The sequence below is a fragment of the Argiope bruennichi genome, chromosome 3 (assembly GCF_947563725.1).
Source record: "Argiope bruennichi chromosome 3, qqArgBrue1.1, whole genome shotgun sequence".
NCBI classification, from domain to species: Eukaryota; Metazoa; Arthropoda; class Arachnida; order Araneae; family Araneidae; genus Argiope; species Argiope bruennichi.
In genome coordinates, this window is record NC_079153.1 from 50,771,972 (window position 1) to 50,797,820 (window position 25,849).

A 25,849-nucleotide genomic window follows, 5' to 3' on the forward strand; every position below is an offset into this window, starting at 1 on the left:
TTCAGCAAGATACATGTACATTATTTAGAAATAAACGGAACACTAACCATTTGGAAAAGGCGGAAATTAATTAAAAATGGAAGGTATTAATTGAAAATTTGAGACTAAAGCTGAGTATGAAGAAAAACTTAGTTTTAAAAAATAAAAAGCTATAAATGCTTTTTAAAAAAGCTTAAATGGAATCCAAATCGAAGAATTTGTAAAATATATTAGTCAAGATATTTCACATTTATAAAAATTAATTATTTATTTTGTTGTTTAACATGAAATTGGAGAAAAATTGATTAAATCTAAAATTAAAAAAGAGGAAATTAAATTTCAAAAATATCAGGATATAAAATTATAAGATGATATAAGCCGATATAAGACTATATAAAAGCTGTATTAAACGTGCTTGATTTTCATTTCCAGTTTTGATATCTTTCAGTCAAATTCATACATTATTTTACTTAATAAGATGTAAATTTATATTTAATTATTTAAATTTTTTTACAACAGTTTTAATACTGTTTCGTATATAATCCCAAGATTTAATAAGCATAACATTCAAATATTATTAATCCAAATGAGAAAGAAAGGAGTAAAAAACGTTCTTAATGCAGGAATTTTAAATAAATTCTAATGTGATGATAAGATAAATCCGAAGTATGGAAAGATAATTTTGAGATTGATTGAAAAATAACCCGAACTATATTTCGAATCCATCTTCTAACGAAACGATTCATTGTAATTTTAGACAAATTAGCATTCCCATAGGAAAAATTATTAAAATTATTATCCCATTGAGTAAATTACCATAGCGTTAGTTTGGGACTTAAAGACAGTGGCATCTTACTCTCCAATTATCAAATCATATCAACGTGAGAATATCTGATGTACTAAAATATATTTAATCAGCAACGCTCTAACACATAGATACGAAGCTTTTTACTTCCTAGTATATGTTGTATAGAGAAAGTATAGTAATCGTCAAATAATGTGGGCTGGAAGGTCTAAAATCTCCACGTTTTAGATCTTCCCTAAATTCGCAAAACACATTTTTGGGAAACATCCGTCTATTTGTGACAAAGATAACTTAAAACCACTTTGAGCTAGACTGTTGAAATTTGGTATACGGTCTTTATATCAAATTTGCCGATTTCCATCAAATTTTGTGTAAAATCTGTTCAGTGGAAGTCCGTCCAACTGTTCGAATAAAAGTTAACAACTACAAAGCGAAGAGACTTGGACAAATAGGATTCAGTACGTAGATTTAACACCTGTAGTGTAGACGAGGCCGCGGTGGCCTGGTGATAAGGTCTCGGCTTCGGAACCGGAGGGTTTCAGGTTCGAGACCCGATTCCACCGAAGAACTGTCGTGTAAGGAGGTCTGTTGCACGTTAAATCCGTCCTGACCAAACGTCCTCCCGCTGGTGTGGTGTTCTGTGGAGAGGGGGGTGCCAGCTCAGGTGTCGTCCTCGTCATCTGACCGCGGTTTAAAATTACAAGGTCCGTCCCAAAATAGCCCTAGTGTTGCTTTAAACTGGACGTTAATATAACTAAACTAAACTAAAACTGTAGTGTAGACACCTGTCAGATCTTGAGTCAAAACTAATACTTGGTTGACTGTCTGTCGGTCCAATGTCTTTCAGAAATATATAAACACAATAATTCAAAAACGCAGTTACTTAAATATATCAAATTAAGTATGGTATTTTGTGACTACAAGTGGAGTTTTGTGGATACTTAGGGCTTGGTTGCCAAATAACTAACCAAGGATGACACGAAGGAGTCAGTAAAAATGCCAAATTCACCCCAAAGATAAATATTTCGTAACTATTGCACGTCAGTGCCATGCAAGGAGTACTTTGGCATGACAAGTTTATTAGACAGTATGCAAGAAAGTTTTGAAGTGACCACTCCCACTTGTTTGCATTGGGATTCGTACGTATCTACTTAATTTATAATCAAAACTGTAAAATCCGGATAAGTAATTTAAAAATTGAATATAAACGAATCAGAATCAAAGCAACGGTTTTCGACGTTTAGAGCGGTAAGAGAGTTATCAGTTTTACAACCGAGCGGAGCTGTAAAAAATAATTTTCGAGCAAGTTCAATTGAACTCTCACTCTTCCTTTTTTTAAAGTAGCTTTACTTCTAAGTGGCTGAAAATTTTAAATTGTAATTATTTGAATTGTATTTAAGAAAATAATAGATGTGTTTTTTCAATGAGTCATTATTTTTTAACAAAAGAAAAATATTATTAAGCCAGATAAGTTTCTGTTGGAACAATATGAAACCGAAACCAAAGAAGGATAAAGTAGAAAAGACGAAAAAAAGAATTAAGAAATCAAATTCGGACCTTAGTAGAAGGGGAAGAGCTCCGTTAGACAACAAGGAACCGAAACCAAGAAATAGTAAAGTAAAAAAAAAGTGAAGAAAAACAAATCAAGAGAGTGAAGTTAAATTTTGGTGGGGGGGGGCTCATTCTGTTGGAACGATAAAAAAATTGAAACCAATGAATAGCAAAAATAAAAAAAATACGAAGGAAGACTAATCAAGAGAACGATAGAGCATCATGGATCATGGGCGTGAGGCGACTCCATTGCATCAACTTAAAACTGAAACCAAAGAAAAGTTACGAAAAAAAGGAGAAGAAATACAAATCAAGAAGGGAAAGTGAATTTTGAAAAGGAAGGAGAAAAAGTAAGCATCTGTTGGCTCAATACCAAATCACATAACAAAAATGGCAGCCAATCTTTGCGAAATTAAAAAAGAGAAAACGTCACTTTTTGCCCCGTGACATGTCTTAAGAGGTACACAAATTCGGAACAAATTTCAGTGCTTTCATAAGAATGCGGTATGCCTCTTCAACTTCTTTATTTATTTCCCTTTATCGTTATTATTATTATTATTTTGAATTCATTAAACAATTAACTCTTAATAAAAAATAAACAAATTAGATCTGAATGAAAATTATATATTTTTTAAAAATATAGGAAGCGATGAAGTTCTGCTATATTTATAAATAAACCACCATTAATTCAGACATTAGAATTAATTTATCTTTACATAAATAAATTTAGAACAATTATCAATGACATTTTTCAACAAAAAGTTTAAATGATTAGTTTTTGCAAAAATTATATACGAGTATTTAGAATAAATGAAAGTTTAGTCTATTCTATCTCTATCGATGTAAATGGTTTTTCTAAAGGTAAAAAAAAACTGCTGAGGTGAATATCGAGTCTATGGATTATGGTCCTGTTGTGATTTCTCTTAATGCATCAAAGGGCTGATGATAAATGAGCCATAATGGTTTAGACAGGAAAAAAATGAGTGATTATTCGGAACTAATGATGAAGTACTGTGCGGTAAGTCAACTTGGCAATAATTTGTCTTCCTTAAAACGATACCTTTTTATTCATCGCTGTTGTTGCCAATAGTGGAAGTATATTATCCTTTTCCTGTATATTAGCAAATAAAGTAATTCACAGCAAGTATCTTCTTACAATATGCTTGAAATTTTTCTTATTTTTATACAAATACCCAATTCAATTCGGTTATTTTATTGTTTATTTATTTTTTAATTCATTTATCTCTCTTTTATTTTATATATTTACTGTCAATCAAAATGATTCGAATGTAAATATTATAATAATATTCTGTTACGTTTTCTGTTTTATTAAAAGTGTTAAAAAAATCAAATTGCAACGATGTAAATCATTTATATTAGAAACCAAAACCGGCTAATACTTACTATTCCAGGAGTTCATCCAAAAGACTGTCAGCTTTTTCTGTATCGTCAAGAATCTTGTAACACATAGCTTTTAGCAGCAAAGAAAGGCAGTAATCTTCCACTTCTTCTTCAGTAAAATCTACAAAAAAGTAAAAGCATCATTCAATTCATTCATTTTCAGCAGATAAAAGCTTAGAGTGACAGAACTATAATACAAAATTTAAAATTAATTATAAAATTTAAAATAGGATAATGCATAAAAAATACAATTGAAATTTATAATGAATTTCGTATGGTTTAGATAAATAGCTTCACCATACACTGTCTAATAATAAAGACATTTTTTTAGAATTTTTAAACATAAACTTAAGAATAATTCGTCAAATGATTTTACATTCAAAAACGAAAGAAAAATAATAATAATAATTCTTCTAAAAACATAAATTAATTGGCAAATGTGAAATAGAATAATTATTCTAAAAAAATAATTTATGAACTTTTTCCGTTTTACCTACCGTATATGAAGCTCAATATAGAAGGAGCTAACATAATCCATTTATACATATATTCATAATTCATATATATTATACATAACTCCATAACTCAAAAATGCAACAAATTAGATGAAATGGATGAAATTATAAAATTTAAAGTTTAGGTCTTTATATCCACATTGTGGGAATGAATCAAATTTTCAACCCAATTCATCTATGAAAAAAAAGAAACTAAACATAAATGTATATCCGATTTCACTGTACGATAAAACTTTTTTTTAAAAATAAGGCTTATCATTTATTCTTCTACTCAAATTAAATAAAAAATTATGTATTTTTTTCAAATTTTTGAATTTATTTACCTTTGCATTCTCCTTTACGCCCAGCCAAGAAAGTACAATAGAATTTTATTTAACTCCACCATGTCATTTAGATTAGGGGAAATATTAGATACATTTGGCTGCAATCAAATTATTGTGGCAATAGTATTTTTTCAAATTTTGTAATATGTATTGTAATATGTATTTTGGCAATATGTATTTTTTTCAAATTTTTGAATTTATTTACCTTTGCATTGTCCTTTACGCCCAGCCAAAAAAGTACAATAGAATTTTATTTAACTCCACCATGTCATTTAGATTAGGGGAAATATTAGATACATTTGGCTGCAATCAAATTATTGTGGCAATAGTATTTTTTCAAATTTTGTAATATGTATTGTAATATGTATTTTGGCAATATGTATTTTTTTCAAATTTTTGAATTTATTTACCTTTGCATTGTCCTTTACGCCCAGCCAAGAAAGTACAATAGAATTTTATTTAACTCCACCATGTCATTTAGATTAGGGGAAATATTAGATACATTTGGCTGCAATCAAATTATTGTGGCAATAGTTTCATTTATTTTTTCAACGTGAAACATCAAAAAAAAGCACCTCGACAGTGGAACAATCCTCCATGAAAAGATAATATTTTGAAAATTTACCAATAAGTAAAAAATCGCTTTCTACGAATAAATGCAAAAAATACGAAACGAAGAAGCAAAAAAAGAAAAAGAAAAAAAAAGTACCAAACATTCAAAGGGAAAGGTGATTGTGTATAATGTTATTTTTATCGCTGCCATTCGAAAACGTTTGTTAAACAGTGCTTACGTAAAATCGCTTTTATCCACATGTTATTTGAAATATATGAGGGAACAATATTTTGATTTTTTTTAATGAATGAATACCCGTTCTCTTTAGCATAAAAAGAATGAGTTTCAAATAAAACTCGTCCTATTTCTTACCTTTGTCTTGGTTTACTACTGGAGCATCTTTCTCAATTATTGCGAGCATTCTTTTTATGGTTTCTGGATGTCTTTTAAACATTGGGAAGACGTTAAATACATACATCATTTCCTAAAGTAAAATTCAATAAAATTAATATTTTAATAACAATTTCTCAAAGAAAACGTTTTTATATAATCTATTTGCCTACTGCTAAAGAAAAAAACACAATTAACTACATATAAAAAGCTATAAGCTATAGCATGATGGGTAAATGAATTTCTACATGTTTGATGATGTGAGTTATTGTTTTTACAAACGCAATGATGAATATTTCTGTCTCTGTTGTAACTAGGGATTGCAATACTGGACCAAAATTTCAATACCGGTATTCGGTATTTTTTAAATGTTAATACCGGGATACCGGTTTTAATACCGGTATTAGAAATTTTAGAAAAAGAAAGAAAACACATGTGTTTCTTTGTTTTATTTGTCAATTTTGTTAGAGTGTAAATATCACAAAAAATAATTTGTAACTTATAAATTATAACAGTATATAATCACAAAAAAGTAAAGAAATATCTTATTTATTTAAATCACAAAATAGTGTAAATATCACTATTCAGTCTGTGATACTATTACAAATTTTTGAAATGTGATCTTAAAAAAACATAATGCATCCATTGTACTGTCATTAAGCCTGAAAAGTAATTTTGTGTAAAAATTACAGTCTATCGAAAACGCTCTTTCGGCATCTACGCTAGTTGGTGGTACTGTTAGCAATGCGCGATATACTTTTTGCAAGTATTTACCTCAAAATCCATCTTCTTCAAACAAATCGATTTCTCGTCGGATGGTTTTGGATGTAGCTGATTTCTGTATTGTGTTTTGGTTCGTTGAAATTTTTTTATTTATCGCTAATTCTAATTTTTGTTCAAGAGACAATTCCTTTTCACTATCGACATCATAAGTGATAATCTTCGATAATTGAACCGAATTCTTCTGAATGTGAATATGTTTGTGGGTGAAAAATTTTAAGAAAATTTACTCTAAACTTAATCAGATTTGAATTGGTTATATTCTTTTATTCTTTTTCATTTTTAAAATCATTATAATTATGTAAATACCATAAGACATTTTCTATTTCGGTATGCCTATCTTCTGTGCGATTTTCCAACGTAATATATAATTTTTCAGATAGTGATGTGTACTGTTCTTTCAGTGACTGCAACATGAAATTTATTGCTGAATTAGCTGTTAATAAATTAGAATCTCTCCGACATAATGCCTCAATAGTCAATTTTATTGGAAGTAGAGCTGACTCTTACTCTCTTCAAAGTTGGAATCCGAAATTTCTATATCCACAGTATTTGCTGATTATTATTTTTTTCTGTTCTTTATTTTTTTCGTATAATACATCTATTACTCCTAATTGAATTCCATGTGCATAGAACAACTGCTGATTTCAATAAACTTTGCAACCAATCAACTTTCCAACTTTTTTCATAATTGTTGCCCCATCAGTTGTACAATATTTTCTTTCAGCGATAATCCATGTTTCGCTAATTTAGATTAAAGCCATTAATTGGCTAATTAATTTCGCCCGTTAGGGAGACATAAAAACAAAAGCGTATACTATTTTTCTATGTTCGCGATACCTGAACATATAGTGGAGACAATTTTAAAAATTTCTAGTAAATACCGAAAAACCGGTATTTAAACTTGTGAATACCGGTATTACGAAATTGTACAAATGGCTCAAAATACCGGTATTCGGTATCCCGGTATACCGGTATTACAATCTCTAGTTGTAACAGTAAATAAATGTTTTGGTCTTTTCTGTCAATATAATTCTATCCACTTCTGATATTCAAAGGTTTAGATGATAACTTTGATTGTTCTAGAATGAAGAAGTTGAAGCAATTATAGAGGGCCGCGGTGGCCTTATGTAAAGTCTAGGCTTTGGAACCGGAGGAATTCAGGTTCGAGACTCGATTCCACCGAAGAAACGTAGTGTAAGCGGGTCTGGTGCACCCTAAATCCATCAAGGCCAAACGATTCCTGGAGAGGGGTGCCAGCTCAGGTGTACTCCTCGTCATCTGATCTAGGTTAAAATTTTCGAGGTCTGTCTCGAAATATCCCTAGTGTTGCTTTAAAAAACGGGACGTTACGATAATCTAACCAAACCAAGCTAAAGCAATTATAAATGAATTTATCAATATTAGTAATAAATGGAAATATGTGGCCTGTGCACTGTGTAACACTATATAAATCCTTACTGTTCATTTCAAAAAGCTACGTCAATCCCTCTTCGAGTATTTTGCACCTTGGAAAGATGATAAGGTTAGAGCAAGAAGAAAGCTTTTTTGAATATCCGAATGTAAATACCAGAATATAGAAAAAAATTATTTGCAATATTTTTAAAATTACTCCGAATTTACAACAAATAAGTTAATGAAAATAAAATGTTTCTGGAAATTAGTTAATAAAAAATAACTATCTCTTCTTTGATCTATCATCTTATTACTATTTTGGTGAAATGTAAATCAGTGATTACGTAGCATTTCTCTTTCGGTAGTAATGAGCTACGCAAGCGCATTGCATCAGTAAATGCAACATTATCTAAAATATTAACCGAACAAGCGTATTAGCGTTTGTCATGTGACTGTCATAACATTAAATTGGCTTCCTTATAAGAAAATAAAAGCAATTCAATACTTCGTTCTCATATTCTGTTTCTAATTAAAGGTGTTTTCCCTAATTCTGTCCATTTGCTTTCAAAAGTGGGAACCAAATGTCATCTCTAAATTTCAGATTAATCCGCGTTGTGTTTATTTGCAATTTAATGAGTAAAATCACATTTATTTTATATATTTAAAGAAACCTAATCAACATTTTAAGATCTGAATTCTTAACAGCAACATATTTTCTCATTTTAAATTTTAAATTACTGAATTAGCTTGATAAACAACACGAGTCTCGTAATATTAAGAATCCTTTATTCTATATTCATCTAATGAGAAATTATTTCAACGTTATCCTTTCAATAGAAAATTTAATACTTAGTAACTGGATAAACACGAACCCCTCCAAACTAATTAATTAATGATTTTAATTCGTTGTCTCTTTTGACAGAAAGACAGTGAAAGGAGAAGGGGATAAGCATCATAAACATGACAAGATAGAAATTATAAACCTTCACCTTCAAAATGCATTATTATAGAAATATATTAGACCGTAAATATTATTTTACAATTTATGCTTGAATGTCTAAGATTCGTGAAATTATCCGTTTAACGGAAGTGCAAAAGATTTAAATAAATATTTACAGATGATTTTTATCAAATTAATAACAATGGAATTTTTCTTTTTAAGTAATTATCGTCTGCATGCAAAAGTTTAGTTATTTCTATTTGAAATTATTTGCTTCGCTTTGTATTTTAATATGTTTTTGGATAATATATTAAAATTTATTGTGTATTTTATAAAGAGAAAGAGAAATATAGTTAAAATTTAGCTTATGACGCCAATTATAAAGTTTATAGAAAACTTTATATATGTCTTCACTAGCACTTGATAAGTTGACAAATATATTTTTTCCAGTGTAATTTTTTTTTTAAATTCTCATTTCTTTAAAACCTTGAAACATTAAATAAACGCTTTATTTAATCATAATAATTTTAATTAAAAACAGTTTTTAAAAGCTATTTTTTTATTTGCAGCAGAATTATATTTATTTTCAACATTTACAACTTCATTATTTATTTTAGAATGAAATCGAAATTTAATTTAATTAATTATTAAATAATATTTAAGTTCCGAAAATATCTAAAGAAATTTATCAGTAAAAGAAATACAGACTTCTACCATTTCAAGAAATGAGTAAATATTGTTATAAAAAAATTCATCCTTTTAAAGATGAAATAATAGTATCTTAAAAATAAAATTTCTACTGTTTATACTGTTTGAAAAGAGGGTTTGCAATTAAAGGAAGAAACTTTTGCATAATCTTTTATGGCATAATTACTATGACCATAAGAATCATGTACAATTTAAATTGAGACTTTATAATAATATATGATAGAAAGACTTTGTAAAAAAATTAGAAAACATGATTTTTTAATAATTTTTAAATGATTTATTTTTAATAACCGTCTATGGCTTCATTAGTTAAGAAATTATGTTTTTAGCTGGTTTAACTAAAATCTATCATCATTAGACCAAATCACCACTAATATCGAAAGAGATTCTGGACTTTCTGATGTGAATCAGAATCAACGGTGATTTTGAAAGGTCAATAAATTTTAAATTTAATTGCTAAAAAGATATGAATCTAATAGCAATAAAAATCAATGCATCAAACTTTCTAATAATCATCATCATACATATGTATAAAAATGCTTAACTATTTTTTAATTGAATAAATTTTTATAGACATTCTTTATAAAAGAATTACAATGTAACATCATATTTTGAACGTCAGAAAGTAATGCTGAATCTGTTATTAGCAATTTTTGGAAAAAATGAAAATCGATATTTTACATTTTATAATGAAACTGTTTTGATTTTGCTAAGTTTTCGTCTTTAATGTCAACTTATATATATATATATATATATATATATATATATATATATATATATATATATATATATATATATATATATATATATATATTATTTTCTATAAGATATAAAAGACTATTTTAAATACAAATAAATACTTTCCACTAACTGAATTTGATATGCTTAGAGTTGAAAACTATTTTGAAATTTCTTGCAATGTTTCAAATAAATGGAATATAAACGATTACTGTTACAATTAAAAAATATATCTGGTTCAATTAAATTTATTTTTAGACCATCATTCCAAAATATATTAGATTTCAATTCTTATTTTTAAGATAAAAACATTCCAAATGATTCTTTTCCAATTATCTTAAATTCTCAGCAATCCTTTTACATTTACAGCAGTCGGCCAAAACAAATTCTGTCGATACCGCTAAGTTCAATGGTGGCCGGGTGGTCGACTGTACACAAGAAGACATTTTAAATTTTATGACAAATCTGATACAATAATTTTTTTTAATTATTCAAGTCAAATATTCAATATTTTTTTTCCTAGCTTGGTACTAAATGAATCCACAATAAATTGTGGAATTTAATTTCCAAATATTCTATTCCAAAGTAAAATTTAATAATATCAGAATAACATTTAATGACTTACGAAGAAAGGGAAAATAAGTCTGTCGTTCTGATCAACGAATTTCTTGGCTTTGGCGACGACAAATTTTTCCAGCGGGAAGGATTTTCCAGCCAATTTTTGCTTTAGACTCGGTACTTTCCTAAAATAAAAGAATGTAAGTGAAATTATTGATTTTGAAACTTTTTCAAATCATTATTATCTTTTTAAAATCCTTATTATTACTATGAAATTCTTATGGTAATGAAATGTCAATTATTAAATCTTCAGTCATAGTGTTAAAATCCACAGTACCTAACCTAAAAGATGAATTCATGTTCGACTGATACACATCAGATGCGCCAGTTAAATTAATTTTGTAATCCACTGGGCATCTTGTAGGAGGAAAACGATCGTTGCAATACAACTCACAATAAGACAACATGCAGTACAATGATATGCGCGCTTACATTTGTCATATGACTGTGATGATGCGTAAATTAGCTAGATGCAGTTTGGCTCTCTATACTTTCTATTTCTTTACATTAAGAATCAGATAATTAATGAAGAAAATTAATCAACTATTGTGCGATCTCGCCGAGAAATATTTCTTAGAGTGTTGAATTAAGTGACTAATAAAAATATGTGATTATCTATGATATATGTATTAAATACAGGGTGTTCATTAATTGTTATCGGGGTTTCCGTACCTCATAACTTTCGAATAAAAAATATTATGCAAAAACCGATTACGTATTCGTAAATTACAACTCAAAGAATTTTATTAATGATATTAAAGTGTAAATCTTGCACAATTTGCACTTTGTAGGCATTCAGTTGAAGGCGATTATGTATTCGTAAATTACAACTCAAAGAATTATGAATACGTAAATTACAACTCAAAGAATTATGAATACGTAAATTACAACTCAAAGAATTATGTATTCGTAAAGTACAATTCAAAGAATCGCCTTCAGCTGAATGCATACAAAGTGCAAATTGTGCAAGCTTTACACTTTACTATCATTAATAAAATTCTTTGAGTTGTAATTTACGAATACGTAATCGGTTTTTGCGTAATATTTTTTACTCGAAAGTTATTAGGGACGGAAATCCCGACAATAATTAATGAACACCCAGTATTATGATATATACATAGTTATAAAGCTTTCACTCCGCTCTCGTCAAACATTAATTTCTTTCTTTATTTTTAGTCTTTTTTTTTTTTCACTTTTCGTATACGTAGTATTGAGAAAGTATAGTAATCGTCAAAAAATTTGTACACGAGATTTTGACGTACCTTCACGTTTTAGATCTCCCTGAGTTAGAAAAACACATTTCGGCAAAATTTCCGTTCGTCTGTGACAAAGATAACACATTAACGCTTTGAGCTAGACAATTCGGTATATGGTCTTTATACCAAGTTGCAAGCTTCTATCAAATTTTGAGCAAAATTTGCTCAGAGGAAATCCGTCTGTCCGACTGTTCAAATTTAACTTAATACAATAATTATAAAATGAAAAGAGCCAGATTGATAAAACTGGATACACTGAATTAACATCTATATTCCAGATACCTTCCAGAATCGAGCCAAGCCCAACACGGGATTGACTGTCTGTCAGTCTGTACTTTCAGAAGCATGTAAACATGATTACTCAAAGACACAATGATTTCTTGTTGTTGTTGTTTCTTATAGCACTTGCCATGGACAAGCCCGCTGTTACGGAGACAGCGATTTTAAGCCGGTGGGGGAGCGCCTCTTGTTTTTTATAGTGGCGCCAACTAGGGCCAAGAGTACGACTTTGCTACTCACGCATCACTCATTCGCTTGCACAACCCCTTTTTACAGGAGGGCACATTCACACATCTCACAGATAGAGCAACGGAAGAACAACCATGCCCAAACCGGGACTCGAACCCAGGACGTCCGGATCACGTGGAAGATGCGCTACCCCTATGCTAGGAGCCGGCACAATGATTTCTATATATCAAATATAGTATTTTGTGACTACAATTGCAGTTCTGTGCAAAATTTTTTATTCATCAGTTGGGAAAAACGTGTCTAAAACACAAGTTCGATTTTCGAATACTATTGATAACATGCTAGGGATTAATCGCCAAATAACTCGCCAAGGATGACAAGATAGATTCAGTAAAAATGCTATATTCATGCCAAAGCTTAAAATTTAGTAGCTGTAGTACGTCGATGCCATGTAAGGCGTTCTTTGGGAATGCAACTTTATTAGAGAGTTTGCGTGAAAGTTTTTGGTGGACCACTTTCTCAGGTTTGTCATTGTTTTCAATCTTTTTCTGGGATAAAGGAAATTTTGATTTATCTTTATAATAATACTACCATGAACTGTAAACGTTTTAGAATGAATTATTAACTATGTGGTCATTTCCTTATTTATTGCTTCATTCTATTCATAATGTGCAATTAAATTTTAACAGTGCAAGAAAAGATATTCTGCTGAGAATTCACCGCCATTCTTCAATTTTAAAAAAGAAAGTTTCCTTTTATTTACCGAAATGGTACTTCAGACTTTTATTTTGAATTCTATTAAAAGCTGCTATGATTAAAAACGGCTCTTTAGTACATATTATTTTTTTAAATAAAGAAATGACAGTAAATAACATTCTAATACATTTCGTATGAATCGTTAACAGCCAAAGCAAGCTAATGCAATGAAAAATGAAATTTAAGAAGAATCACGGGATCTTAATATTTCAGCAATTTGTTATCTATATTAATATGAGCCATTTTATAGCTATATTCATAATTTATTTATTGAAAAAAATGTTAAATTAAGGAAATAAAACTGATAATTTCTACAGATTTCAACTCATTGATTAGGATTTGCACCATATTACGCAATGCTTTGGTAATAAATATATATTTCAGATAATTTAAAATCAAAGATTATTAACTGCAGTATCATCAACCTGTCATAACAAATTCCTTTACAATGATACGGATAAGGAATTAAAATTGCTTAACTAGGAGATTTTTTGAAATACAATTATAACTGAAAAAGAAAACATATACCTCTCATAATAAATTTAATTTTAGAAAAATTATTTTTTAATAACCTTAATGTAACAAATCACGATAGTATAAACAAAGTTTTTACCATTATTAAAGACATTTTAACTACCAAATAATTTCTGGCACAAAACTTTTGCCCTGTCGATACATTCTCTCAAAGTTTTCAAATCATTCAATACTGATTCGCTCTCTGCTGCCATCTACCGAAATAAAAGCAAACTAAAGGGTTCTTCAATGTTGCAGTTTTGAATAATCGTTGAAATAATTTTGGGGAAATGGATGTAGCATCACAAATATGCTTTCATTGTAAAGTTTTATATTAATAGCTTAGAATAATAACTATCAAAATAAAATTTTAGCTTTCATCATTTTTTTATTCGTTAATATTAAGGTTCTCTGCATCTTTAAATTTCATATAGAACGTTCATCGGAAGAATATGATGATGATATCACTATATACCACTTTAAATGTAATTTCAGTTTTATAGTGAGACTGCAATTTATTAACAAAAAGTTAGGATTTTAGTTCAAAACGAATTTATTTTCTAAAAATATTAAACTGTCATCTTCTATCAATAGATACAAAAAGTGTTGTGAATATATTTTCAATAAAGCCAGTAATTAAAAATCACAGCATTGTACTAAAAAAAATGAAATATATATAAATGTATAGTAATTAAAAATTTATATATATATATATATATATATATATATATATATATATATATATATATATATATATATATATATATATATATATATATATATATATATATATATATATATATATATATACAACCAATCTAAAGTAAGAAATGGTTTGAAAACGGAACTAAAATGAAAACGAAACAAAACAGTTTCGAAATCGCAACTAAAAATTATTACCTATTTGATTTTCCTATTAACTTGCTTTTAATACTTTTGTGTGTGTATATATATATATATATATATATTAACCCTTTTCACTCGTATGGTGACTGTCGCTCATCATTAAAAACAGTGAATCATTTCGACGTTTTATTTATTTATTTTTAAAATTGCCAACAAAGTTGTAAAAAGATGTAGATTACTTTTTCAGGGAAATTCAACGAAACAAATATATATTTTTATTTCTCAGAGCACTAAACAAGGTAAGTATTAGGGAGAATAATTATGCATAAAATTACTTTTCCGAATGTAAAGGGTTATATTTTCATATTATAAGGTAAGTACTGCATTTTGTAATGCACTAAAATTTTCTAAAACAAGAATCTAAATGTAAAAAAAAAAAATGATGAAATGAAATAAAATCTGATTATTTCTCTTTCAGGATTTTTTTATATATATATATATGAGAATATTACGCTCACTTCATCAAGTCGTGAATCTCCCCTAAACTTTCATTGTCTGTTCGTCCACCCTCCAGATATTGCATGTAGAGAGTGAGGGCGTAAGCATAGGTGTAGATGGCTGGAGACCAGCGGCTTTCTTTTCTTAAGAAATCCAGATATTTCTGGGCATTCTTCCATTCGAATTTAAAACTAGAATGAAAAAGAAAAAATATAATTCCATTCTTTGAATGAAAATTTAAAAAAAAAAAGTATATTTTGCATTTGCTAGCAGAAAAATTAGTTATAAATTTGACTCGTTCTTCCAATTTTTCAGTAAACGATTTCATTTTGACAATTTTCTTTTTATTAATCTTTTTTCTTAAGTCCCACATTATTATCAGTGATGTGATTCTAAAACATTCAATACCAACATAAAGCAAAATTATATTTAGATTTTTTTTTTCTCCATGGAAAATTTAAAAATTTATAATAATCAATGTTCCAAATCTTCTTAGGAAAAAAAATTGATTTTTTTTTTACCTGTAGTCTTATTTTTCAAATCTTTACTAAATTTCTAAAATTCCATCTGAGTGGAATTTTTTTCTTTTACGAAACGTTGTGTATGCTTTAAGATACATTTCTGAATATTTCAAGACATGTGTTTCATATTTAAAAAGATTGAAAGATAAAGATAAAAATTTTTAACTAAAATCTATAAGAACACAGTTTCACAGAATATATCCCTTGTTATTATGTATTTTTCAATTCACTAATGCTATAATAAAGATATTAAATAACTTAAACATTTTAACTACATTAAAGTTGTTTTTTTATATCATGACAATATTATTAAAAGCTGTCTGAATCATTAAAAGTAACATCAATTTCTTCTTCTTAATTTCTCAATCAGCAGATCTATGATCATCTACAGAAACAATTAACAAATGTTTTAATGATTTATAAAGAGTACTATCAAAAAAATCTATATAAAATACCAAAAAGTTTATTAACTCAAAAAAAGATTCTAATCAGAAAAAAAAAGCGCATATTAAATATATGGATAAAAATTCCTGTAACTAAATTATTCGTTACTTGCATGATTATGATTTCATTCTGAGAAACGTGAATAATGAAAACGAAAAATTATTAATTATCTTATTCGCGACAATTATTTTCTAATAAATAATGAAATAAGTTTAAATTAATTTTCTGCTCTTCTTAAATTTTGAGCATATCTGATTCCAATGAAATCATATTAAAATATTTACATTTGAGTTTCAATTATACTTAATTCTTATTTTACCTGTAACACCACATTATTTCCCAAGATCCTAAATTCCTCATTTGGCGCCATGTGTCTTGAACCGTTAAGGAATCGAGCAGTAAATTGATTGACTGAAACGCAATAAAATACTTAATTAAATAAAGCCTAAATTTTAACAAAAATAATTTTAGAAAAATCATAGTAATTAATATTATACTTCAAAAACATCTTTTTTTTATAACTAAAGTACAAGTTCGGGAACATTAAGTTCAATGAATGACAGATGATGGTATTTTTGGGGAGGGGAGGGGGTTTTAAAAAAATTTATGAATGATATTGACACTTTGAGTAATTAAAATCTTCTTTTCTACGATTAGAATGCTTTCAGTTGTAAATTTAACCTTTCAATTGTTTTAAAAGAGTGGTTAATTTTTTCGCTAATTAAATATGGCAACATCAAAACTATGCCAAAAGAAGTATAATTTATCAGTTAAGAGAGCCATAAGTCAAAGAGATTAAAGGAAAAAAAGCTAAACTGTGTATCTTTTGGAGCAAATGTGATCTATGTTTACAATACTTTAATCAAGACGATCTTTACAAGATTGGAATCATTTAATTCTCCTCTGAAACTAATATAAATTGTCTTCAGTAGGTATTTTTATTAGTTAACAAATAATTTATATTTCAAGCATGAATATTATTATTATATAAATTGCTTTTTTTTTATTTTATGAATACATAGTTATTTTTTAAACAATTGCAAAATAAAATTTATTTTTATTAGTTGAATTCTCTCTCATCTGTATATGTTATAAAACAAGCCATTTTGATATGCTTGTAAACAAAAGATAAAGCATTACGATTGTCAAAAAACTGGACACCGAAATATCGCTGAATCTAGAAGCTTTATATACTTATATAAGAAATACATACTTCACTATATATACTTTTGGTCGAAGCCAAAATGATTACTACGTTTGAATGATCAGTACATGCAAAGTGTTTTAAAAATAATATAACTTTATAAATATACAAGTATATCAGAAAAAAAAATCATGCAACATCATTCAAATTATTCATTTGTTTTAATTAAAAAAAGAAAAATTGGCACAATGTATAGAAAGGAAAAATATTCATTCATATTGCATTTTTTTATACTTTCTTAAAAAGTTATATAGATTTCAAATATCAAGCATTATAGATAAACCTTTCGTATGAATAATGTTCATGAAAGATTATGCACGGTATTTGACTGATCTTTTCCGAGAGTCGAAGGTTTCGTGGGCTGATGGTGGTTTCTCATTTGGCTCTTTTTCATCGATAGTGTCCTCACGCTGTGTGTAATCTTCTCTCTGATTTAACTGTTCATGGCACATTGCTCCTTCTGTAGGTCTTTTAGTTGTTCTTTCAATTTATGTCAATATTTAAGCAAGTCTCATAATCTTCTTTGGAAAGTACTGCTAACTTTTGATTGGTCCTAATAAGACGATCCACATGGCTATCGAAATTGAACACTACTTATGAATTGTTGATTACTAGAACCGATAAATGTTCTGTGTATTTAAATACGGGAGATCCGTCCCTCGCTAATTTGAACAGTAAAAATGAATTATCTGTGGAGGGTTGTGATGCGCGAGGATAGAACCTGGGACCTTGTGGTTCGCAGTCCAGTAACATGACCATGATACAAAAACAATTGCCCGTGCTTGTTAATTGGCTTATACTCTTTCACTACAGACTCCCCCTCCAGTGAGTCGGAGGTGAGACGAACGATATGTCTGTTGAGTGGTAATGAATTAGCTGTTGATTCTAATGTGCCTGTATCCATTTGAGTAGCCCCAAGCGTTATGGCTAGCGTGTGTGGGTGAGTGGTTGCTGATGCTGTTGCTGTGTCAAGTGAGTCTGACGACTTTGGTTGCGGGTAGAGATGGCGCCACAACAGCTGTACGAAAATTGAAGGTTCATCGTCCGAGATCACCAATGTGGCGAATTTGTATGTGCGAGGATAGAACCTGAGACCTGGTGGTTCGAAGTCCAGTAACATGACCATGATACAAAAGCAATTGCTCGTGCAGCGTAGTTGTTAACTGGTTTATAAGCTTTCACCACAGATCACTACATCCGTGATCACAACAAGCAGCAACTACTTACTGTATTTAAGAAAATAGAAGGAAAAACAGCCCCACTGTTTTTTAAGCCAAGAAAAAAAAATGCTGATGATTATACTTCACATACATAAAAATCGATTAATACAATCAATATTTTTAATTATATTACCTGATCGAACTCCCCTTTGACTTCTAACAGACGACCATAAAGGAATAAGTACAAAGCGCCCTGAAAATTAGATTCAATAAGTTTATGAAATTCGATAAATTAGATATAAATATATTATTTCAAGCAACTATAAACATACAAACATAGAATATTTTAGTTTTAAGAAAGCAAAAATGCATATGTATAAATTTTAAAAAGCAGCTTATGTTAAAACAGAAATGCATCATTCCGAAAGCAAGGAAAATTCATTATTTTTCTAGTTTATAAACTATAGTAGAACAGAGTTAACATGTTTACAATAGAGATATAATTATATGCAATATTAATGCTAAACTAAAATTTTTCCGCATATTAAAATTAAGAAAAACTGATACTAAGTATAAGTTTTTATACTGAGTTTATACTGATACTGATAAGTAAGTGAAAAAAAAATCTTTCAGTTGAAAATGGCAGTAAAGATTCATTTTTAATTTTTAACAATTTTAATAGTTAATCCATAATAAAAATGTAAATGGTAAATAAATTTAAAGAATAAAATTCTAATAATTATAGCTTAAAAATAATTTTTCTGTTAGATAAATAAATAATCTTAACACATAATATAAAACAATTGTATTAAAAAAACATTCGAAATAAACCACTTAATTTACATCTAACGAGCTCACAGGATTTATTTATTTATTTTACTGAATGCATTGCCTTATAAAAAAGAACCGATACGTAAGCACAGAAAACGAGCGTATCTAATAAATAAACATTTCGGTATAAAAGTAATTTTTAAATTTTTAAAATTTTAATTTCGATTTGACCAAAAAGAATTAGAGACGACATTATAATAATGTTTTATTGGCATTCAAAGGGGGGAATTCAGACTACTATAAAAAATTGAAGTTTAACATCATTATGAAATTTAATGAAATATGTTTAAAATTATCATTATTCCAATGCTTATTGTTATGAAATACTATTAGATTCCTGTCCTTTCAAATATGCAATGAAATACTTTACAAATACACAATGTATTTGTAAAGTACATTATATTTAAAGAAATTTTTTTTGTTAATACATGATTAAATATGCATAAAGAATCAGCAAAACTTTATTTATCGTAAATATTTGTAACATGTTATATTAAATTATCTATTCGAGTAATTATCTGTTTATTATGATTAAAATAATTAATTTCAGAATTTCTCATAATGAATGATAAACAAATTCTTAAAATATACATCGACTTTTTTTTAAAAAAATCACCCTGTACAAATAGGTTTTGAAAATTCGTTAGTAAACATTGGAGGTAGGAAAGAGTTTAAATGTTTTATACCCTTGGATATTTCTTCAACATATTTTTCACTATGAATTCAGAAGACACCAAATCCCCATCAGCCAAACCTAAAGAAATTGGAAATAATATCAGTTCAATTTTTTAGCCCTCAAACGCATGTTTTTTTGTTGTTGTTTTTACGGAAAAAAATATGTGTTTTAAATAGCTACATATAATTTAGAAAAATTATTTAAAAATATTTATCATTAATTGTTTCTTGAAACTTTTTTAAATTAAAATGTTCCAAATGGCTATATTATGATTTAAATAATATCTTAGTGATACAAATAACATTATAACAATTTTGCAATAAAAATAAAAGTCTCTTTTTTGTTAATATAATTTTTACAATGCAAACAAATATTTTGATAGTATTTTAATGGTAATTAGAATTATTCATATAAGAGCCATCTTGGTATTTTTCCAAGTTTCCAGTTTAAATCTAATACTAGTACCATTGTTTCCATTGGTCTTTTCAACAAATGTTTATCAAAAAGGATTTTAAAAAAATATTTCCATACAACATTGTTCCCATGTGAAGTCATGTGAAGCTTATAAATGGAAATAAAAAACGTGTAGCCAAATGGCTACACGTTCAATTAATAAATTAATAAAAATTAAAAATAAACTTTTATTTATTTATTTGTATTTACAAACCTTTTGTTTTTGAATTGTACTTCTGTATTTACATAAACACAATGTCAGAATCTTCATTTGTATATTTACGTTTCAAAAAACAATTTCTATTGCATAAAAGGTAGAATCTTTCAATTTAAAAACCAAGATATAATTCTTGCTTCAGTAATAACAATATGGAATTACAAACAAAATTGAAGCTTTCTTTAAGATATGCAATTGATTTTTCTACAGATAAATGCATAAAAATAATCTACACATAAACAAATTGCTAGTTCTAAAGAAAATTTTTATTTCTATTTTTTATTTTTTTTAATATATGACAGATTGATTGATTAAAAGTATTATATATATGATTAATGAGTTGATTAAAAAATATTTTCAGCAGACATTTTTTTAAATACAAAATAATGTAACATATCATTGGTAATAATTTTTTAATCAAGAATTTAATTTAAGTTTGTACATAAATCAACTCTGATTAATTTATAAAAAATATAGTTACTGAGCAACTAAATTTAAACTTTTTATTAGCTTCAGAAATTTAAAAAAAAAATTTTTTTCAACAATTCTTAATAACTTATAGCAGCAAAATGAGAGCTAACCACAAAAACCTAAACAATTTTTAAAGTTTTATTACTTATTAACCACCTGATTTTTCTACAGAAAAACAAACATTTAACTATCAAGCTACGAAACTTTCTGTTTCTTCCACTGTTGCCATCAGAAAATCTGCATTACATATTGTAATTCAGAAAAGGTCCACCCTTAAGGCAAGATAATTTCGGAATGTTGCATCGGCATAATCAGCTCTGGCATAATGAGGCTTCTACCAATCCAAACAAGTACCAATTCTAATAGCTCTATCTTCGAGCTACTTTATGACAGTGAAACCTGTAGATACAACATGACTCTAATAACTTATCGTGCCAAGAAAGATCTAGTAGATTGACCCGCTAAACAGAGAAGTTGTTCTCTGTAAGTGGACCGGAGGCCCATTACGGGTCAAACCCTCAGGGTCTTGTTGAAGGTAGAAAAAGTACCGCGTTGAAGTTCAAGTTCACACAGATTGCAAAATGTTAGATAATATATTGGTTGCCAGGTTGTCTACTGAAATGACTGGGCCAGTGTTATGTAACATTTTTGTGTTTCACGACTAACCTAGAAATTTGAATGTAACAAGTGTGATCTTCGTAAAAGAGTGGAGATTTCAGCGATTTAAATGAGAAATGAATGATTTTTGTTTTTCTGAAAGGAAAAGACGTAATTTCTTAGACTTTTTTTAAATAAATTGTATATATTAATATCAAAAAAGATTTACTAATAAATTTAATATAAAACATCCGTATGTTTCATATGTAATTTTAAAAAGTAACTTCTTAATTATATTTGTTAAAAAGAATTAGAATATTAAATGTATCTACTATATATGCGTGATACGAAATAAGAATAAGATTGCGGTCGGTCGTGTTTTTGTGTGAAATGCGTTCATGCATCGTATATGCTTATTTATTAAAAAGTTCTGTATTTAAAAATTTAATTTAAAAGCTATTTATTTTTCAGATTATTAGCTTAACTCTAAAATAAAAAAATGCGTGTTTTGTGTGTGTGTGTGTGTGTGTGTGTGCGCGCGCAGGTGTTTAGAAATTTCTGATAATAAAAATTATATATTAAAATTATATCTGATTAAAAATTGTAAATTATTGTTAGTAGATTAAGAAATTTCGCAACAGTCGCAAAAACAGCAAATATATATTTGGTACCAAGGATATTTGTGGAAAATAATAACTATAAATATAATGTTCCATGGATTCACATTTTATTTAGAAATATCATTAAAAGCACGCATAAAACAGTTGATTCAAGAGCGGTAACAATATTAGGTTTGATTGAAGAAAAAGTGTAACAATTGCTATTAGAACATACATACAAGTTTTCTCATTTTATAATAAGCTCTTACATTAGTATTTACAGAAGCAAATCAGTGGGAGTAATATCCCTAAATCTTTCTCGTAATAAACTTGTTAGCCCAGAGAACGCCTTGCTAAGTATTGGCGTACGATAATTACAAAATATTAACATTTGGCGCGAATTTAGCTTTTTTACTGAATCTATTGCGACATCCTTGGCGAGTTATTGCGGGATTAATAGTATCCGAAAATCGAATTTGTACTTTAAATGCGTTTTCCTCTCTCAATTCCAACAAGAAATTGATACACTTGTACACATGACCATGAACTCTTCACCATGGACTTACAATTCTTCGAACAATAAATGTAAGTTTGGATGTTAAAAGTTTAATCATAAACTTTTGAATATTACTATATTTATTTCCGCGTTTTCAAAATAAATTATTAGTTAGGATTTAAACGAAAGAATGATACTCTTGCAACTCAGTTTACTGACTGTGTTCCGTATTTAATAATCTAGATTTTTCTTTAATTTTAGAAATATATGTAGGTTTTTAAAAATTAAATAACTACTGCAAAATAGTATACTCATACCTAAAATATCCACGGTTTTGGAATGATCGTTTACGGAGATTAAATTCATTGTCTGAGTAGTTTTCTACAAGAGTATGCTAAGCTGTCATTTATAATGAGATAGAAGAACTATTTTTTTCACCAATCCTTTAGCAACCTGATTACCGAAAAGAGGAAGTGGCATTAATAACGTTTCTGCCTCCACTCGTGTGTATCTTTTCATGAGAGGTAAAGAAGAGAACAATGTAAGCAGTATCATTATGATAGATAAGAGAATAAAAGAAAAATAAAGCTTTTTTATACACATTCAGAAGACAGCTGAAGTTTATTTTCTCTGAGATAAATTTCGAGAACAAGAATAAAAATTTAATAATGAAATCTCACATGTTGTTCTTAATAATCAGAATGTTGAATCAGAATCAGAATTTGAGAATGTGTGGTGAAGTCTAAGTTTCGTTTCTCTAGAATTAAAAGTCTGAACTCAATTGCACCAAAATTCTACCTAAATATGCCATCAAAAGCAAACAGTGGGATTATTGACTCAGGTATCATTCTTGTTATCAGGTAATGGCCATAAATTAAGAGATACTCGGGAAACATTTCTCGAATTGCCTCTAAACGGGACTTTAATATTGAAAATTAATTTAAAAATTCTTCATGAAAATCGCAGAAAATTAGGTATCTGAAATTGGCATTTGGACCTTACATTCATCTTTAGAGATTGTAATAAATTTTCATCTAATTTGTAAGTATTTCATCTGTAACAACTACTTTATAAAAACATAAATTCTCTTCTTAACTGTAGTTTCTTTATTCATACTAAATTTATTTCGCCGAATAATTTATTACAATATTACATAATAGATTTTGCAATTTACCGTTTAAACAAAGATCAATATGCTTTCATTAGCTGGTGAAATATCTGCAACATTAACGTCCCAGAATTTCAAGGTTATTAATTAAAATAAAAATTCATTTAAGATCAATATCAAATAGCAATATTTACCGAACAAATAAGTGATGATTGTGTTGTAACAAAGCAGAAACAAAGCTGTCAAAGGTGAACGAAGCGAGCCGTCCAAGGCAACTGAATCATACATATACTGAAGACCTGTTTCCTAAGAAAAAAAATGAAGAAAATAAATTTTATGCCAGAGGCAGACCATTTTAAGATGAATCATTCATATTCAAAGCTATTGAAATAACTTAATATGATTTACATTAAAAAAAAATATCGTTTGATATTAAAACAAAATATTAAATCAGCTGAATCAATATTGAATTTATAAAGAAAAATATCGTTTGCAAACGGAATAAATATTTTTTCTTTAATACTAAAATGTATTAACGCTTAGAAAACTTATCAACAGTATCAACATAAATGCAATTAATTTTATTAAAAACTGGTTTATTTACAAAATGCAAATCAAAAAATAAAAACGCTTCCTCTAAATAATGAAATAAAAATAAAAGAACACTTATACTTATATAGAGTTATTTATAGTTCAGCGATTTATAGCAATAAGGGTTGATATCTATTATTTTCCAAATAGAATCAAACTTGATAAATACAAAACAACTTTATTCCGCCATGTTTGTATATTCCAAAAATAACGTAAATCACTGTCACGGTTCACTCCATACATTTGTTTTCCTTAATTTTAAGTAATCAAAAGTATTTATTTTAATGATCTGCTGCAATTTATATTAAATGTAAAACTGCCATCTAATGATTATTTTAGCGAATGACGAATTGTTTCGGTCAAAAAAGGGGAGAGGAGGTCTAAAATAGAACATTTTTTTTCCCTCCTACTATCAAATTACAGCAGCTCTTTTTAAATTTTAAATGGTTAAATTTTTGTACATTGTAGCCAATGAAATGTATAATAAAAGAAAGTAGTTAAGGAACTGTATTTAAGGAGCACTGCATTTAAACCAGTAATTGCAACGACAATAAACAAAGCTAGGTAAGATTTTAAATATGTCAATATAAGTAAAAGCAATGCGAACGTTAAAAAAACGTTCTATATTCGTATTAATGCAGCTAGAAAATCAAATCGAAGAAAGGAATAACGTTCCTAACAGATGACAGACGTAGATTGTTTCCTCTTTTATTTTTGAAATCTTTTCGTGTTGAAAAAAAAAGTTTTTCAAATACTAGTGAACAAATGTTCTTTCACTGCTAAAGTAGAGAATAAACATTAGCAAAAATAGAATTCACATGTGTTTCTTGAAAAAACTGTTGGAACAATACAAAAGTAACTAGGAAAAGGAAAGAATATTTTACGTTAATGATATGATAACAGTTTTGTCTTGCCACTGCAGCAAAAGATGAAATGGTAGCCTTTTTTTCTATATTTTTAAATATTTTCAGCTTCATGAATAAAATACTATTTTGAGAATTTTCGATTAATTAAGCATTAAAAAAATGTATTAATATTCATTGATTCATTGTAAAGTAGAAGAAACATTCTTATATAATGAAACGGATAGTTAGACGAATGAAATGATTTATTAACATTAATACTTCATGGAAATTAGAGACAACAGTTACAGTATCTCATACAGTATAGAGACAACAGAGTACAGTATCTCATTTTAACATTGTAGTTTAGTTTACGTTAATTAACGCAAATTATAAATCACACGGTCTAATGTAAATATGCTTACTCAAGCAAAATCAACACCGAACACAAATGCATGCCCCAATCCTGCTGTCTGAGTTTAAATAAATTCAAATTAGATTCAATGATTTTCTGGATATTGTCTCTGTATGAATTAAGGAAGGTATGTGCGTTGATTATGAGAGTACATTCAATATTGAGCTGTTAACAATTGCAGATTATCAAAA

At 28.1% G+C, this 25,849-nt stretch overlaps 1 protein-coding gene across 1 annotated transcript in view; it reads right to left on the minus strand.

Annotated features, from left to right (window-relative positions):
- The window catches only part of LOC129964131 (tetratricopeptide repeat protein 39B-like), a 98,934-nt gene that overhangs the window by 8,650 nt on the left and 64,435 nt on the right, over window positions 1-25,849 (minus strand). The window contains exons 9-16 of the mRNA XM_056078822.1: window positions 24,005-24,116; window positions 19,880-19,947; window positions 18,556-18,615; window positions 16,318-16,409; window positions 15,054-15,224; window positions 10,704-10,821; window positions 5,500-5,611; window positions 3,740-3,857 (exon numbers count right to left, since the gene is read on the minus strand). Of these exons, the coding sequence (XP_055934797.1) occupies window positions 3,740-3,857; window positions 5,500-5,611; window positions 10,704-10,821; window positions 15,054-15,224; window positions 16,318-16,409; window positions 18,556-18,615; window positions 19,880-19,947; window positions 24,005-24,116 (851 nt within the window). The remainder of the gene's footprint in view (window positions 1-3,739; window positions 3,858-5,499; window positions 5,612-10,703; window positions 10,822-15,053; window positions 15,225-16,317; window positions 16,410-18,555; window positions 18,616-19,879; window positions 19,948-24,004; window positions 24,117-25,849) is intronic.